The 17,820-nt window shown below is 32.8% G+C and overlaps 1 protein-coding gene across 6 annotated transcripts in view; it reads left to right on the top strand.

The window, feature by feature from the left end:
* The window catches only part of LOC132740796 (dynamin-1-like), a 38,439-nt gene that overhangs the window by 12,131 nt on the left and 8,488 nt on the right, over positions 1 to 17,820 (top strand). For 2 of the 6 annotated variants that reach the window (XM_060728790.1, XM_060728784.1), the window contains exons 11-15: positions 1,048 to 1,096; positions 3,206 to 3,319; positions 11,435 to 11,547; positions 15,131 to 15,145; positions 17,526 to 17,652. In XM_060728790.1, the coding sequence (XP_060584773.1) occupies positions 1,048 to 1,096; positions 3,206 to 3,319; positions 11,435 to 11,547; positions 15,131 to 15,145; positions 17,526 to 17,652 (418 nt within the window). Of the gene's footprint in view, positions 1 to 1,047; positions 1,097 to 3,205; positions 3,320 to 9,201; positions 9,312 to 10,870; positions 10,984 to 11,434; positions 11,548 to 15,130; positions 15,146 to 17,525; positions 17,653 to 17,820 lie in introns of all 6 variants that reach the window. The other 4 variants (XM_060728785.1, XM_060728788.1, XM_060728789.1 and 1 more) reach the window with 4 other exon arrangements.

The following is a 17,820-nucleotide window of genomic DNA, read 5'->3' as shown; positions in this document are numbered from 1 at the left end:
TGCGTGTATTTAGACAATCATGATAATAACTATTTGCGTGTTTTTTAATCAATTTAATTACCGAAAATGAAAAGCTATGCACCGTGTCCGATTTTTATTGCTTGAGGATGACAACAATAATTTTCATACATACCGTATATGTGAATTTGTCAAAACATCCAAAACATTTTTTTTTCGCTACATGAGAGCCTTTATCCTAATCGAAAATACCAGAGTTTAGTTGTAAATACCGTAGTGACAACACGGCCATTATCAAGGCTTTTCACTTTCATGAACCGATACATAATGTAGAATAAAATGCAAGTATCTATGTCTTCAATGTCAATAATATGATTTTTACGCATCTTTTTTTTAATATTTATTTTTCTCAATTGATTACAGGAAGTAAGTGTGTTGTAAACGGTAGTTTTGCTATGATTGGTCAAAGTGGAGTAGTTTTTGTCTATCACAATATTCCGATTTCGATTATTCGAACCCATCGATTATTCGAAGTAAATATTCAGTCCCTGGCACTTCGAATAAACGGGGTTGGACTGTATATACAAAGTAACAACAGGCTCAGTCTGACTAGCAAAATTTCTAATCAGCTATGTTGGACTATGTATACTAGATATGTCATGTATGTAGTAAATTGTAACATTAGTAGGAAGTGATAAATTTGTCAACATTATAGTAATTTATCATGTCCACAATATAGAGGATATTGAATGAGTGTAGGTTCAAAACTGAATTAATTGAATAAAGTTGTACATTTTATCAAATGGGCCTTTGACATTGTACCTTTGATACATATTTTTGCTAGGCCAAAACATTTTCAAAAGCAACATTTTGAACAAATTTGCGAGGTTAGATACTTAGGGATATCTGCTTTCAGTTCTGTTATATTTTATGCTGTAGATACTTGATATTTTAAGTCGGCAAATATTTACTGTCATGAAAATCTTTGATTTGCAAAGTAAGTGAAATTGAATCCCTTGCAAAAATTTCTGATTTTACAGTAATTTCCAGTTGAAACATGAATAATGATAATTGTTATATTTATTTTAGTGCACAACAAAAATCAGATAATTCAACAAAAAGAAAAGTTGGCAACCAGGTGAGTATACATGAAAATAACTTTTGTCATGTCACAAATCAAACATATATGAGCCGCGTCACGACAAAACCAACGTAATGCGTTTGCGACCAGTATGGATCCAGACCAGCCTGCGCATCAGCGCAGTCTGATCAGGATCCATGCTGTTCGCTTACAAACCCTATTACAAGTAGAGAAACTGATAGCGAACAGCATGGATCCTGATCAGTCTGTGCGGATGCGCAGGCTGGTCTGGATCCATGCTGGTCGCAAACGCATTACAATGGTTTTGTCATGACGCGGCTTATGTTTCTAAATATGAAGAAAATTGTAAAAACACTAGAATAGATTACCATGGTCTCATTCCACTTATTTTTTAGTGCAAAATTTGAAAGTTTTAATTAAGATGACTAAATACAAATTTTTTGACTAACAAAATTGTTATGAAAGAATTGTAATCTTGAAATGTAATGTTGTTTAGGAAATAGATATCAATTTTGAGTGCATTGTTGTAGAATAATGCACAGTTCGAGTTCAAATGCTCAGGAATAAAGTCATTAAGGCTGATAGGCTTAGTGATTAATTACAAAGTGTTTGAACAATAAACACATGCATTATTATACTTTAATGCAAGAAAAATTAATATTTATTTCCATTCAAACATGCTAATAAAAAAAGGAAATTGATTAAGATGTGCTGAACTACATTGAGGGTAGAAGTAATTTTCCTGACGTCATTTGGTTTATTGACGTCACATGGCTTGTAAGCATTTGTTTTTGTGCTGTGCATATTATCATGCACTTGACAGCCCTATCTGTTTAATAGGAGAATATTGTGATGCATGTTAGAATTATGAATTTGAAACATTGTATATTGTATAAAGTTATGTTTCATTTACATATTTTATTTACTTACTTAGAATTTACTTTACTTACATAGCTATTGGTATTATTTTAGATGAGAAATTATATATGTTAAATGTAAGGAACAAAACAGATTTTGTTGCCAATATGTCAGTATGTAATTTTTAAGGATTCGAAATTTAAAGGAATTGATCTACCTTGGACAAATGTAAGTGTATTTCCTATAAAGAAGGAAAAGTGAAGGATGGCATGTTAAATAAGGAAGCATGGTTCATATTCTCTGTGATTGTTTAACAGAGAAAATTCCAGTAATTGACAACAATGTGTTGTTGTAGGTTGATGACATTAATATCTTTCAACTTGGTTTTGTTTCTTTCATACTAGAAGAAAGTTGAGGTCTGTATTTGATAGGATAGAATGTAATTCTCTGCTATAGTTCACCATGGCTTATTACTTGACTTGCAGCATTGTTACAAAAGTTTTCTCTCAGCTTTGTTAAGAAAATTGCCTGTTTGACTTTATAGTAAATCCTTTGAATGACTAAGAAACAACAAATTAGCTCAAGTAGCTAAAAAGGTTGTCAGGATAAAATGATTCCTCTTTCCCTTCTTTAAATGCAACTTTGTATTGAATTAGAGGATAACATGATTCCTTTCCCTTCTTTTAATGCAACTAAGTATTGAAATAGAAGTGTTTGAGCTCCTTTACTCAAATCAGTGGATGGATAGTCAGCCAACACGTTCTATAGCATCATTTGACGCCTCGAGTATGACAAACTAAGCTTTATACTGCCTTTCTTTGTAGTAGAACTAGGATTTTTTTTATATCAAACTTGACCTGTTATGACGTTGATTAGATCTTTTAGTTTTATTTATTTAAGGGGTTCTGAATTTTGTGAAGGTATGATCATTCATTTTAATTAATGACACTATGAAATGTTTAAGGTGCTGATTGTAAACAAGTTCTTTCAACCTGTATAAAACATTTTCTGTACTAATTAGTACTAATTGGTGCTGTATGGAACATTTTCTTGACCCATGTAAAGTTCCAGCCCACAATTTCACAGTAAACGTTAAGACGCCTTCGTCATAGAGCTACCACTCACCTAAAATATCTGCAATTAAATTAAAAGATATACTGCAATCTGGCCATGTTTTGATTTTTTTTTTTTTTTTTTTTTGATTTTTTTTTAACTTCAATAAATTGAAGTGTTTTAGGTATGGTGTAGTAGAACTTTGTTGTATTAACTTATAACTTCCAATTACAGGTTATTCGAAAAGGTTGGCTGACTCTTCATAACATAAGTTTTATGAAGGGCGGATCAAAGGAATTCTGGTTTGTTCTGACAGCTGAAAGTCTGGCTTGGTTTAAGGATGAGGAGGTAAATATATTCATTGTTTTATTTTATATTTTTATATACTTTATAAATAAAATAAAGCTTTTCAAGTAATTAAAGATAGTAGAAAGAATTGGACTTCTTAAAAAAAGTCACTGTTGATGTATTGAATTATACTTTATATAGATGCATTTGAGATTTGATGTCTGAAATTGTGTACGGAAAGATATAAAGAATAACATTTTTATAATAAGAAGTTTGATAACGTTTATAAAGAATATAGATACTGTTAAAAACTGGTAAATTTTTGACAGCTTAATATTGCTTCATCACATATCACATATATACATTTATGAGATTCTCTCATGTGACATAGGTATCCCACTTATTTTATGGCAGTTAGTGGTTCTATCTTTAGCCCCAGTTTACCTGAAATACTGGCATTATAAACCTGGAATGTTACCATATACGTGAACCTGTTTTATTATGACTCAAAACTCAACGAAAATGAAAATGTTAACAGCGACTAAAATTTCGATGATGAGATCAAATCATGTAAAAAGTATAAAGTAACTATTATATGCTGATCCTAGCTTATATAAACATCCATATATAGCTCATGTCAGCTTGAGTGGTGTTTATCATATGTTTTGATGAGACATTGAAACGTGTTAGATATAAGTCATATCACACTGTTAAACTGAGTGAGATATAGACACTTGGTTCCCATTCTATACGTTTAAAGATAATAATGTGTGTTATCATTCTGAAGTGAGAATTGTTTTATATTTTCACTTGTGCTTTTGCTCTTGAAAATATTTGTTTTTAAATTACTTCTTAGAAAAATATAGTCCATGTATCATTGGAAGCAGTGAAATATCCTCTACATATTAAACCATAGCCCTGTATATCTCACTTGACATGCTTCATTGAATATTTTAGTTCTGTCTTTGAAAATAGGGAGATAATTCTAGCAAACTACTATTGCCAGATCAACACTAAAGTGTCATCCACTGTTTAAAGGCATTGTACTTACAAGTTTTATGTAACTTTTTAATTTAACTTTTCTTTTTGATCTTCAGATATTTGTCAATTTTCTAAAATTTACTTCTTTAATGTGGTATTTGACCTTTCTGTACTAGACAGCTGCAATATAAAATTCTTTGCTTCATTGGTGTAGGTTATTCCTTGATATGTATGTAGAAAATGTCAGTAGAGTAAAATGATCTTGTAACTTATTAAGGAGAAAATTCTGGTCTGAAATTAAAGTTCTTATATTAAGTTAATTGGTTTAAACATATTTATTTAACCTTGATTGCGAAACAAGTTCTTGCAACTTATATTAATCACTTTTGAGTCCGCTTCCTGGAACCAACCAGTACTGGTGTCATATGGAGAAACATGGTCGTGACCCGCATAGGGCTCGAACCCATGATCTCTGGGTTGAGAGGCAGACACCTTAACCACTAGGCCACCGCTCCCCAATTAAGTTAATTCTGAGTAAAAAATCAGGGAATGGAGTAAATATACATTTCATTGTAACTTTTTTATGAGCCTTTTGAATGAAAGGAGTGCCTTATATGAGATTTTCTTCATTATTATTATTTACCTTATATTTTATTATGAACAGAAATTTAATGTTGATAATGATTCCAGGATCTGAAATTTCTCCTGATTTTAGATTTTATTTTCTTAGTAAATAAAACAATTGGTCTGGAATAGAAACAACAGGCTAACTCTTGAAAGGACACTATTTTCAAAGGCATTACAAAAATAAAATAATCCCGCCTTTTTATTTTTTTAACCGATCCATCCACAAACATTATATTTACACAGTGTGTATATCACTTCAGTAAATCATTATCCAAGCTTCTTGCACTTAACTTGTTGATAATTTGCTTCTGAGATATATAATAAAATATACTTGCTATATTGAGATATGTGTATACATGTGTTAATAAACACAATACAATAAGTGATAATCTCATCAAATGATATTCATAATTTCATATTGTACTTTTTTGTCCAGTTAATTTTTTTGTAGGCTTAATTTTAGCTATTTTATTTTTTAGTGGGAGGGCTTTTGTAGAGATGTAGTACATTTGATCTTTTCTATCTGACTTCTAGCAGAAGATAATGAAACTATTTGATTGCTACAATTGTTGTATACTGCAGAAAACAAAGGCATTACCTTCACTTACATTAAATGAACATTAAGACACATTTTAAAAATCACAGGCACCTTCTGTAATGGGGGCATGATACTATTGTCTTTAAAATGTTTTTAATGAATACAATTGTACTAACAAAATATCAGTTTGTTAGATTTGCTAAATAATAGAGTGCAATTTGCTGTGTATCTTGGTTTACCGTGTCCTTAATGTCTAATCCCTAACTACTCCCCACCCCCACCACACCCCCAACCCTCACCAACACAATTCTTACAGCCACTTTCTTGTATCACTGTACATTCTTCTATTTTAAATTCATTTTAGAACCCAAGAACTATTTTTATTTTGTACATGTTATATAATGAGACTATGACAAACCAATCAGAAAAGCGTGGTTTTGTTTTATTATTATCATAGCATGCATACAGTAAGCTGTATCTAAAATTTAATGACAAATGTTGGGAATTTTCTTTCTTTCCAACATAAGAATGCAAGGGAGGTAATCCATAATTACAGTCACAGCTAATCTTCTATTAAATATTTTTGGTGAAAAATTTTACAATACATATGCAAAATAAATAAGATCATTTTGGAAAAAAAACAGCAGATGTAAGGAGAGGTTCCTTTGATGCAAAGATCATTTTTTCATCACATGGCTGTTTATTTTATGAAGTCATGTCTTGTTTTCTTACCAATTTTGTCTAAAATATTGCCATGAAGAAATAGGTGAACTTTGTCAAGTTTCTTATTTAAATGGAATAGTGTAATAAATAAATGGAATAATGTAATATTTATTGTTGAAAGATTTGTTAAAGGTGATAGATTGAGAGATGTGACTGTATGTTAACTGTTATATAAACAAGCACTGTCTAACCTGTACAAATACACCATCATGATTTTATTCATGCTTTTGCATGCTCAGGGTGGCCAATATTGTAAAGTTTTGATAATATCTACATGATGAGAAATGGTAGAGTTAATGTAACAATCAATGTTTCTAGCATAATTGAATTACACTAAAAATAACTGCATTCTTGGTAAATAATGTTTAACCACACATACACACAATGTTTCTGTAATGCTTTGACAAAAAGTTGAGTTATTGATGATATAGTGAGATTGTGGTGATAATTTTTCTCCCTGACACAGGTTAATAATATAAAAGATTTTCCACACTTGTAATTGCAAGGTAACAAAGAATTAAACAAGATTTTAGTATAAATGAAATTGAATGTAACCACCTGTTGTCACCTGTCTGGACTGAATACTGGTAGTATAGAATTGTTAGTCCCCTACCGGTTTACCGGAGGGGACTTTAGGTTTACCCTCCGTCCGTCTGTCCGTCCGTCCGTCTGTCTGTCCGTCCGTCCGTCAGTCCGTCCGTCCACAAAACTGGATCCCGCGATAACGCAAAAAGTACTGAAAATATTTTTATGAAACTTGGTATATGGATAGATGGCAGTATGGAGATTATGCACGTCTTTTTCTTTTCTTCCTATGTTGAAAATTCTGGTTGCTATGGCAACAAATAGGCTAAAAATATGGCAAATTTTACACATAAACTGGATCCAGTGATAACGCAAAAAGTACTAGAAATATTTTTATGAAACTTGACATATGGGTAGATGGCAGTCTTGGAATTATGCACGTCTTTTTCTTTTCTTCCTATGTTGAAAATTCTGGTTGCTATGGCAACAAATAGGCTGAAAATATGGCAAATTTTACACATAAACTGGATCCAGTGATAAAGCAAAAAGTACTGGAAATATTTTTATGAAACTTTAAAAATGGGTAGATGGCAGTCTGTATATCATGCACGTTTTTTTTCTTTTCTTCTATGTTGAAAATTCTGGTTGCTATGACAACAAATAGACCGAAAATATGGCAAATTTAACACATAAACTGGATCCAGTGATAAAGCAAAAAGTACTGAAAATATTTTTATGAAACTTGACATATGGGTAGATGGCAGTCTTGAGATTATGCACGTCTTTTTCTTTTCTTCCTATGTTGAAAATTCTGGTTGCTATGGCAACACATAGACTGAAAATATGGCAAATTTTACACATAAACTGAATCCAGTGATAACTCAAAAAGTACTGGAAATATTTTTATGAAACTTGACATATGGGTAGATAGCAGTGTTGAGATTATGCATGTCTTATCTGTTCTTCCTATTTTGAAAAAATATCAGTTGCCTTGGCAACAAATAGGCTTAAAACATGGCAAATATAACAATATTTGTGATTAGTCAAAAAGAGCTGAAAACTTTTATGAAATTGCATCTTTAATTCAAGAGTTATCTCCTCTTTAAGAATTCTGCTTTTAAAATGTTATATTTTGGTAACAGGGATGTTTCAAATATTAACTTTAGAGTGTCCTTCAGTCCGTCTGTCTGTCTGTTCATAAAAACTGTTTCCTGTTTTAAAGAACTTTTCCAACAAGTTTACTTAAAATAGAGAAAAATTGAAACATAAGTGAATGGCCAATGGCCCTTCAGAATGTTGATAGGGTTCTAACCGGTAGGGGACTTATGGATTGCTTGCAATACTATGATAATTGCTTGTTATTATTAATATTGTCATTAAATGATGTAAAGCAAACATATAGCACCTTCTTTGCTCCTTACTCTCTACTTAATTAGATATAGATTACACCATATAATGTTTGTATTAATACAATGTAAAAAAATATTTGATTTTCTTTTGGCTACCCTGATGCTAATATTTCGATACTGAAAACGACCTTAAAAAATTTTGTTGCCCATGTGATTTGAATTTCATTTTGACACATTTATATTTGATTTGTGGAAAATCCTGTATGATTTTTTTTTATATAAAGAAAGCAATAGAAAAGACCAAGTTTAAAAATGTTGGGAAAGTGGAATTAATTTGAATTTAAATGAATAAGTTTGCTTGATATTTACTGCTAGATTTTTATTTGTTTTAAAAGGATTTTACTGGTGATATTTTATGAAGCAGTTGATTGTAATTATGTTAAGTTTTATCTGTAGCTCAACACTTGAATAATGGTCAATCATCTATCATATATCATATAGCAATAATCTGGTTTTAACTTTTATTACCAGCATTGAAAGTTTATTTATGCTTTTGCATTGTGACATTGCATCTTGAACTATTATATGTGTGTATTCAATAATGTATTTGAAGAAGTAATGTTTGTAAAGAAAATTTGTGAGATTGATACTAAAATTTAAGGTTATTCTCCCCTTTTATGAAAGAAATTGTGTTGTTCTTTCTATTCAAGGGCTCTTGCATGTTCTTTCAGCAATGCCTAGAGAAGACCATATAATCTTCTGTAAAAAAAAGTCTGCTAATATCACCTTAAAACTTCAATAGTGTCAGTATAATTTACAGCCCTACCTTATACAAAAATAAACTTTTAACTGATTTTATGAAGAAAATGTCAGAAATTAAACACTGCAGTATATACATTCTGGTGGGTAGATATACCTTCCCATAATTTACCATACATAGAATATAAAATACACTGAGGAAAGTTGGCCTCTCACTGCTCTAAATTAATATCTCAAATATATTTAAATATTTCTTGCATATTTGTTATAACACATGATGTACATCTGACATATGAAATAAGTTAACTGTGATTTAGTTTAACTATAAATAGTGTGTCCCTCTTAATGTAGCTAGGTATTTTAAGTATAAAAAAGTGTTACTAATAAGTGTTTTGGAGTTTGTTGGCTACTGTGTAGAAAAATGCCACTACTTGTTACAGGAAAAAGATAGGAAGTACCTTTTGCCATTGGACAGTTTAGTGATAAGAGATGTCGAGTCTGGCTTCTTTACTCGACACCCTATCTTTGCTATCTTCAGCTCTGAGAATAGGTAACCATTTTGTTCATGGAAAGTGTTATCACATGACTTCTGTTTATGGTCACATGATACTTGTACTACTATAAATAGAATACATAAATGTATGAATTAATTTGCATTAATATTTAGCTCATTTTATGCCAAATGGAAGGAAAAAAACAACGTGTAACATTGTGAGGTGATTTAACAAGCAAAAAATACCTGTAAAGCAACACATGGAAAGAACTGTATTTTTAGGGGTTTTTTTTCAATGGTAGAATGCACTAGAAAATTGACATTTTTGGTATATTAAGATATAATTTGATTATGTTTTTTCTCCTTGTTGTGAAGCTATATAGATTATAGTGTCATTTACAATGTCATGTGACCAAACAAAACTGACCATGTGATTTTGGTCATGCATTTTCATTGGTTGTGGACTTATTTATGAAACAGTGCATGATCTATTTATAGTAACCTGCAAGCTTGTCTGGGGCATGCATTAGAAATACATGTTTGTTTGCTCCTAGCACTTGTTATGCCAAATTATATTGCAGATTTTGATATGTAACCGAGATTTCCTCGCAGCTGCTTTCTGTCTTAGATGCTGGTGGTGTTAATTTTTGTGTCATATATTCTAGGTTCTGAATTCAGATTCCCAATGGCAGTTTATCAAAACTTGGGTTCTCTTTATCGTATTAAAAATGAAATTTTCCAAGATAATAACTGTTAATCAGATCATTAAAGAAATTTACTAAGTTAAGGGAGAAGTTCCAACTTTAAGGGAGAAGTTCCATTAAAGTTGCAACTAGGATATGATAAAACAAGATAAAGAATTATGTTGACTTAATGCTCCTTGATGTATAAAAAAACCTGAATCATTTAAGGTGTCTGCTTTTCATTGATGTTAACCTATAATGTAGTTATTGAACTGCAGTTTAATTGTATATTACACAAGAGATAATAAAACCTGTCATCTTCCTATATCTGAAATATTTCTACCTACTCTTTCATACTTTTCTCTATTGATCTTCTAAACCAAGTCATTAATATTTGCATTTTAATGCAGTAATTAACCTAAAAGTAAACTAATAAGTTAATCCATATAACCCAGTTTACCTAAAAGTTACATGTCCTGGATATCGTGTTCCCCTGTAGACACTTGCACTAACCCAACACATTTATTATATTGTCATTACTCTAGCTATCATATGACAAAAAACGAAGTTATTAGCCATATATAGATGCTGGTTAATTGTCAATTAACAAAGTTATATAAGTATAAATGGCTGTTAATTGACAATTAGTAAGCTCTTAATAATAATAAACAATAATATCCATATATGAATACATTATTTCAGATTTCTTGACAAGCTAGCCTGAGTTGGCAAAAATAAAAATAGAACAGATTAGCCAATAATTGTGAAAGGAAGCAAGCTAGCTATCAGTTGGGAATGACCAAGATAATTTTGACAATGTATAATTTATGTTGACAAATGCTAGCTAGAATTGGCAATATACTAATCTTCTATATTTTACTGATTTAACTAAATAATCTAACCAGTAGAATTTTGTTTATTTTTACTCACTAGGAGAAAGACAAGAAGTACATGCTCCCTTTGGATAATATTAATTTACGAGACATGCAGGATTCTGGATTCATTAAACAGAAAAAAATGTTTGCCTTATTCAGTCCTGATTCAAGGTGGGCTTTTTAGGGATAATCTCCCATGGTTCTGTAAACACATAGCATTATTACATACACTGCCCAACTGCCACCCAGTCCTTGACAGTTCTGTTTCCTATGTGTTGTCATGTACCTATATAAACTTGTTTCCTTGTTATTTCTACATCCTTTTTACCAATTGTTGTTGTTGTTGTGTTCCAGTATTAGTTAGCACGAAAAATCTGTTTGCAGTTTTATAACTGATAGACTTGTTCCATACTATTTTGAAATTCTCTGTAATGTGAAAAGAGAGAAAGTTATCAGACTGCATTCATATTTTATAAGGAATTTATATCAACACACAGGCTTGGAGTAAGTTGTCGTTGTGATCTAAGATTTAGAGACAAAAAGGTAATGTATAAAACATATATCGCTCCTAAATCTCCAAAATTAGTTATTATCACAATATAATTGTTTTGATGATCAACAGGAAAAAGAGAAAAGATTTATGTTGCCTTTGGATGGGTTAAAGTTAAGTGATCCGGATAGCAGCGGGCTGTTCTCCAAGAAACATTTGTTCTATATATTTAACCCTGATACAAGGTAAGATGAGTGAAATATAGCAGTGATATATAATATATATAGTCACTGTTGCTGTGTATAATGATGGTACATCATACATTTGCTGTGGTAAGGCATGTTAAGTAGTGTGTCTACTTTGGTGTTAGCTTAAGGTAACTTTTTAGCTCACCTGTCACAAAGTGACAGGGTGAGCTTTTGTGATCGCTTTTCGTCCGGCGTCCGTAAACTTTTACTTTAAATGACATCTCCTTATAAACCACTAAGCCAATTTCATCCAAACTTCACAGGAATGTTCCTTTGGTGGTCACCTTTGAAATTTGTTCAAAAAATTTAATTCCATGCAGAACTCTGGTCGCCATGGCAACCAAAAGAAAAAACTTTAAATATCTTCTTCTAAAAAACCCAAAGAGCTAGAGCTTATATATTTGGCATGAAACATCTTCTAGTGAGTGTCTACCAAGTTTGTTCAAATAAAAGCCCTGGGGTCAAAATTGGCCCCGCCCCAGGGGGTCATTGATTTTCCCTATATGCATATAGTAAAAACTTAAAAAATCTTCTTTTAAAGAACCCAAAGAGCTAGAGCTAAGAAATTTAGCATGAAACATCTTCTAATGGGTGTCTACCAAGTTTGTTCAAATAAAAGCCCTGAGGTCATAATTGGCCCCGCCCCGGGGGTCATTGATTTTCCCTATATGCATATAGTAATAACTTAAAAAATCTTCTTTTAAAGAACCCATAGAGCTAGAGCTAAGATATTTAGCATGAAACATGTTCTAATGGATGTCTACCAAGTTTGTTCAAATAAGAGCCCTGGGGTCAAAATTGGCCCCGCCCTGGGGGTCATTGATTTTCCTTATATGTGTGTATAGCAAAAACTTAAAAAATCTTCTTTGAAAAAACCCAAATAGCTAGAGTTTAGATACTAAGCATGAAACATCTTCTAGTGAGTGTCTACCAAGTTTGTTCAAATAAAAGCCTTAAGTCAAAATTGGCCCCGCCCCGGGGGTCATTCATTTTCCTTATATGTGTATAACAAAAACTTTAAAAAATCTTTTTTGAAAAAACTCAAATAGCTAGAGTTTAGATATTAAGCACGAAGCATCTTCTACTGAGTGTCTACAAAGTTTGTTCAAATAAAAGCCCTGGGGTCAAAATTGGCCCCGCCCCAGGGGACATTGATTTTCCTTATATGTGTATAGCAAAAACTTAAAAAACTTCTATGAAAAAACCCATAGAGCTAGAGCTTAGATATTTAGCATGAAACATGTTCTAATGGATGTCTACCAAGTTTGTTCAAATAAGAGCCCTGGGGTCAAAATTGGCCCCGCCCTGGGGGTCATTGATTTTCCTTATATGTGTGTATAGCAAAAACTTAAAAAATCTTCTTTGAAAAAACCCAAATAGCTAGAGTTTAGATACTAAGCATGAAACATCTTCTAGTGAGTGTCTACCAAGTTTGTTCAAATAAAAGCCTTGGGGTCAAAATTGGCCCCGCCCCGGGGGTCATTCATTTTCCTTATATGTGTATAACAAAAACTTAAAAAATCTTTTTTGAAAAAACTCAAATAGCTAGAGTTTAGATATTAAGCACGAAGCATCTTCTAGTGAGTGTCTACAAAGTTTGTTCAAATAAAAGCCCTGGGGTCAAAATTGGCCCCGCCCCAGGGGACATTGATTTTCCTTATATGTGTATAGCAAAAACTTAAAAATCTTCTTTGAAAAAACCCAAATAGCTAGAGTTTAGATATTAAGCATGAAACATCTTCTAGTAAGTCAAAATTGGCCCCACCCTGGGGGTCATTGATTTTCCTTATATGTGTATAGCAAAAACTTAAAAATCTTCTTCAAAAAATCCGAATAACTAGAGTTCAGATATTAAGCATGAAACATTTTCTAGTAAGTGTCTACAAAGATTGTTCAAATAAAAGCCCTTGGGGTTCAAACTGGCCCTGCCCCAGGTGTGTCATTGTTTTTAAATATATGTGTAAAGAAAAACCTTGACCAGCTAGACCTTAGATGTTTAGCATGAAACATCTTCTAATGGGTCTCTACCAAGTTTGTTCAAATAAAAGCCCTGGGGTTTAAACTGGCCCCGCTACGGGGGCCTATATACAGGTGAGCGACTTCAGGGCCATCATGGCCCTTTGTTATTTGTAGTGGTTTGAGTTGACTGACTTGATTCTGATGAACTAATCTCTACAAGTTTATCTTAACTGCTCAATAAATAATTATGTTTTTACAAGTTGATAATACTGCACGTTTGTAATGTCACTTTTCATTGGATAAACGTGACATTTATATTTCTGCTGTGAAATTGTCAAGCAAACTCATGATCTGAAAAGGGAAGTTTGCTGTATTGTAAGTTTGTTAAAAAGATTCTTGACGGGTTACAATATAACCCTCACCTAGCAGCTCAGGATATATTTGTATAGGGCCATATAAAGTGCCAGCAATCTTTGTTATCTTTGTTACTAATAATACATTAGTAAAACCCAATCAAAAAATAAAAAATAACCACTGGGGAGTACAAGGTCACAGCTTTGTGTGGCCATATCATATAAGGTAGTATAAAGTCAAAGCTTTTGGCTTAGAAATATCACAAAATTAGCAAATACAAAGTCACAGCCAGGTCTTCTGGTGTTAGCATTTTATTGAGTTTTAACTTGTTATTTTGTTTGTTAACAAACTTTTTTTCTGTACAGTTTCAATTCTCTACAATGTCTTATTATGAAACATTGAAGATAGATAAGTTGGGAAATAATTATGTTTTATTTAGAATTTTATGGACTTTGTTACAATGCATCACTTGTTTTCTTAATCATTTGTTTTTGGTTACATATAAACTAATGAAATATATACATCCATTCTTAACCCATTACTTCATGAGCATTTTGTGAAAAATGGCTGTTTTCATTGAAAAGTCTCCCGTTACAAGTTCAAATTGCTATAATACTATAAAAACTGCTTCAACACTAATCAAACTTGGCACAAATGTTGACTGGACCATTGCCCTTGCAACAACATGCTCAGGCTTAAATTTCCTGTTACCACGGCAACGAGGGGACATCTCAAAATTGCCAAAAATCACTATTTTGCGTTGATTTTTTCCATCATAATTGATTTCAAAGTGCTGCAACTTCTCAATGGATTGAGATAGAGTCAAATGCATTTCAGCGTTGGTTACACGTTACCTTATGATCAATCTGGGGTCATTTATAGCCTCTCACAAGTCCAAAATTTTCTTGGCGATGAGGGGGACTCCGCCCCCATTCAAACCCCCCAAACAGAAGGGGGCACATCCCCCTTCTGGCAACCCCCTGATGTATCTTTTGGTTGGGGGGCCGCGCCGAAAAAGTGGTCACTTTTTTAAACAACATTTCTCAAACAAAAACAAGTGTTAAGGGCCAAAATAATGCATTTTTTCACCATTTGAGACAACAAAAAGGGGGGGGGGGTGAAAAAGGCGTTAAAAGGCGTGTATATGAAGTAATGGGTTAAAACACACTTGAGTAATATTCATCATGGAGTGTAAGTTAAAACTTTGAAGTTAAATGAAAACAGCACAAAGTCAATTTTAGTGACAGATATTTTATGTTTTTCTTAGTTCATCTAATCCAAGGTAAGCATGTAACATTGTTCATTACAATTGACTGAAAAACAGTTTACTTTTGACTTATTTGCTAGAAATTTTGTTTGTTTTTCAAGGGTTGTTAAGAAAGTAATAGGACAGCGGGCTTACTGTTCGCCGTACATGAAAATATTTCAGCTCTATTACTTTTTTAACAACCCTCATATCTACCTTAAAGAAGGACTCTTAAAATTGATGGTTAATTATCCCCCGCCGATGGAATCGGGAGGGGGATATAGTTTTGGCGTTGTCCGTCCATCCTTCCGTCCATCCGTCCGTCCGAATTTCGTTTCCAGAGAAGTTCTCTGCAACTACTGGCTGGAATTCAACGAAACTTTATGGGAATCATCAATATCAAGAGGAGATGCGCATATCGTCGGCTTGTTCCGGTCTGACCCTTTAACTCAGAGTTATGGCCACTGATTAGTTATGTAGTATGCATATAGAGTAAAAATCGTTTCCGGAGTAGTTCTCTGCAACTACTGGCTGGAATTCAACCAAACTTTATGGGAATCATCAATATCAAGAGGAGATGCGCATATCGTCGGCTTGTTCCGGTCCGACCCTTTAACTCAGAGTTATGGCCCTTGATTAGTTATGTAGTATGCATATAGAGTAAAAATAATTTACAGAGAAGTTCTCTGCAACTACTGGCTGGAATTCAAAGAAACTTTATGGGAATCATCAATATCAAGAGGAGATGCGCATATCGTCGGCTTGTTCGGGTCAGACACTTTATCTCAGAGTTATGGCCCTTGATTAGTTATGTAGTATGCATATAGAGTAAAAATCGTTTCGGCACTACTTCTCTGCAACTACTGGCTGGAATTCAACGAAACTTTATGGGAATCCTCAATACCAAGAGGAGATGCGCATATCGTCGGCTTGTTCCGGTCAGACACTTTAACTCAGAGTTATGGCCCTTGATTAGTGATGCAGTATGCATATGGAGTAAAAATCGTTTCCGCGCTACTTCTCTGCAACTACTGGCTGGAATTCAACGAAACTTCATGGGAACCTTCAATACCAAGAGGAGATGCGCATATCGTTGGCTTGATCGGGTCAGACACTTTAACTCAGAGTTATGGCCCTTGATTAGTTATGCAATATGCATATGGAGTAAAAATCGTTTCCGGAGTAGTTCTCTGCAACTTGTGGCTGGAATTAAACGAAACTTTATGGGAATCATCAATATCAAGAGGAGATGCGCATATCGTCGTCTTGTTCCGGTCAGACCCTTTAACTCAGAGTTATGGCCCTTGATTAGTTATGTAGTATGCATAGAGTAAAAATCGTTTCCGCACTACTTCTCTGCAACTACTGGCTGAAATTCAACGAAACTTTATTGGAACCTTCAATACCAAGAGAGATGCGCATATCGTCGGCTTGTTCTGGTCAGACACTTTAACTCAGAGTTATGGCCCTTGATTAGTTATGCAGTATCCATATAGAAAAATATTTGTTTCCTCGCTACTTCTCTGCTACTACTGGCTGGAATTCAATGAAACTTTATGGGATACTAAGAGGAGATGTGTATATAGTCGTTGTTCCAGTCAGATACTTATAACTCAGATTTATGGCCCTTGATTAGTTATGTAGTATGCATACATCTCATTGGCATTTCCAGATTTTACTATTTAACACAAAGTTATGGCTCTGTTATTGCCCTGAATATTTATCAAGTTCATAGAATATTACTGTTTATGCCATGATTAATATATAAATAAAGCCTTATGTCTTAAGTTGTTGTGTTAATAATAACCAGTACTCGGCGGGGGATATAAATTCAACAAATTTGCTTGTTAAGTTATAAATTGAGGTTTTGTTGTCTTATTTATACTTCTTTATTTTCCACTTTTCAGCAATTACAACATGTAATATATACAAATGATAAACATAATTATGATACATGATTTTAACAGATATAGATATTCTCATTTAATTATAGTGTTTATTTTATACTTTATCACTGCAAAAACAGTAAAACATGTTTGTGTACCTGTTTTTTATGTTCCAATATGATGCCATATTTCCTGCAAATTAAATGTTTATATGTAGATTTATCCTCAGTATTTAACCTGGGTTTAAGAATGAGATTTTTATTTAATATATCTAGTACATTTGAATAAACATTCTAGTATACATACATTTTAGTACAGAAATTTTGTGATTTCTATGTCATTTTTCACTTTGAGATAGTGTTAAATAAAGTGTTAAATAAAGTGCAGATAGTTAATAATCCGATAATCATAATTCATAACATGACAGTATTTGAAATATTCTCAGTTTTTCAGTAAAGTTTATTTATTTACACATTTCTGTTCACAAATTTCATGATTTTATATTGATAAAGTTGAAATTTTGGTTATAGGAATGTATACAAAGATTATAAACAGTTGGAATTGTCAGCTGACAGTCAGGAAGAGGTAGATAGTTGGAAAGCCTCGTTCCTTCGTGCTGGTGTTTACCCAGACAGATCTCAGGATAATCAAGAATCTGTAAGTCTACTATAATCACAGGAAGTGGACGACAGTGAGTTTGGGGGGGGGGGGGATAGTGAGTCCTTATATGTCGGGAATCAATTCTGTCACATTGATAATTCTACTTAAACTTCCCTCTTGTAGCTGAAATATTACCAGTAAACTGACAGATGTAAATTACTCATC

Source organism: Ruditapes philippinarum, unplaced genomic scaffold (assembly GCF_026571515.1).
Source record: "Ruditapes philippinarum isolate M1 unplaced genomic scaffold, ASM2657151v2 ctg215_1_1_1_1, whole genome shotgun sequence".
Lineage (NCBI taxonomy): Eukaryota > Metazoa > Mollusca > Bivalvia > Venerida > Veneridae > Ruditapes > Ruditapes philippinarum.
This window is presented reverse-complemented; position numbering and strand designations above follow the sequence as displayed.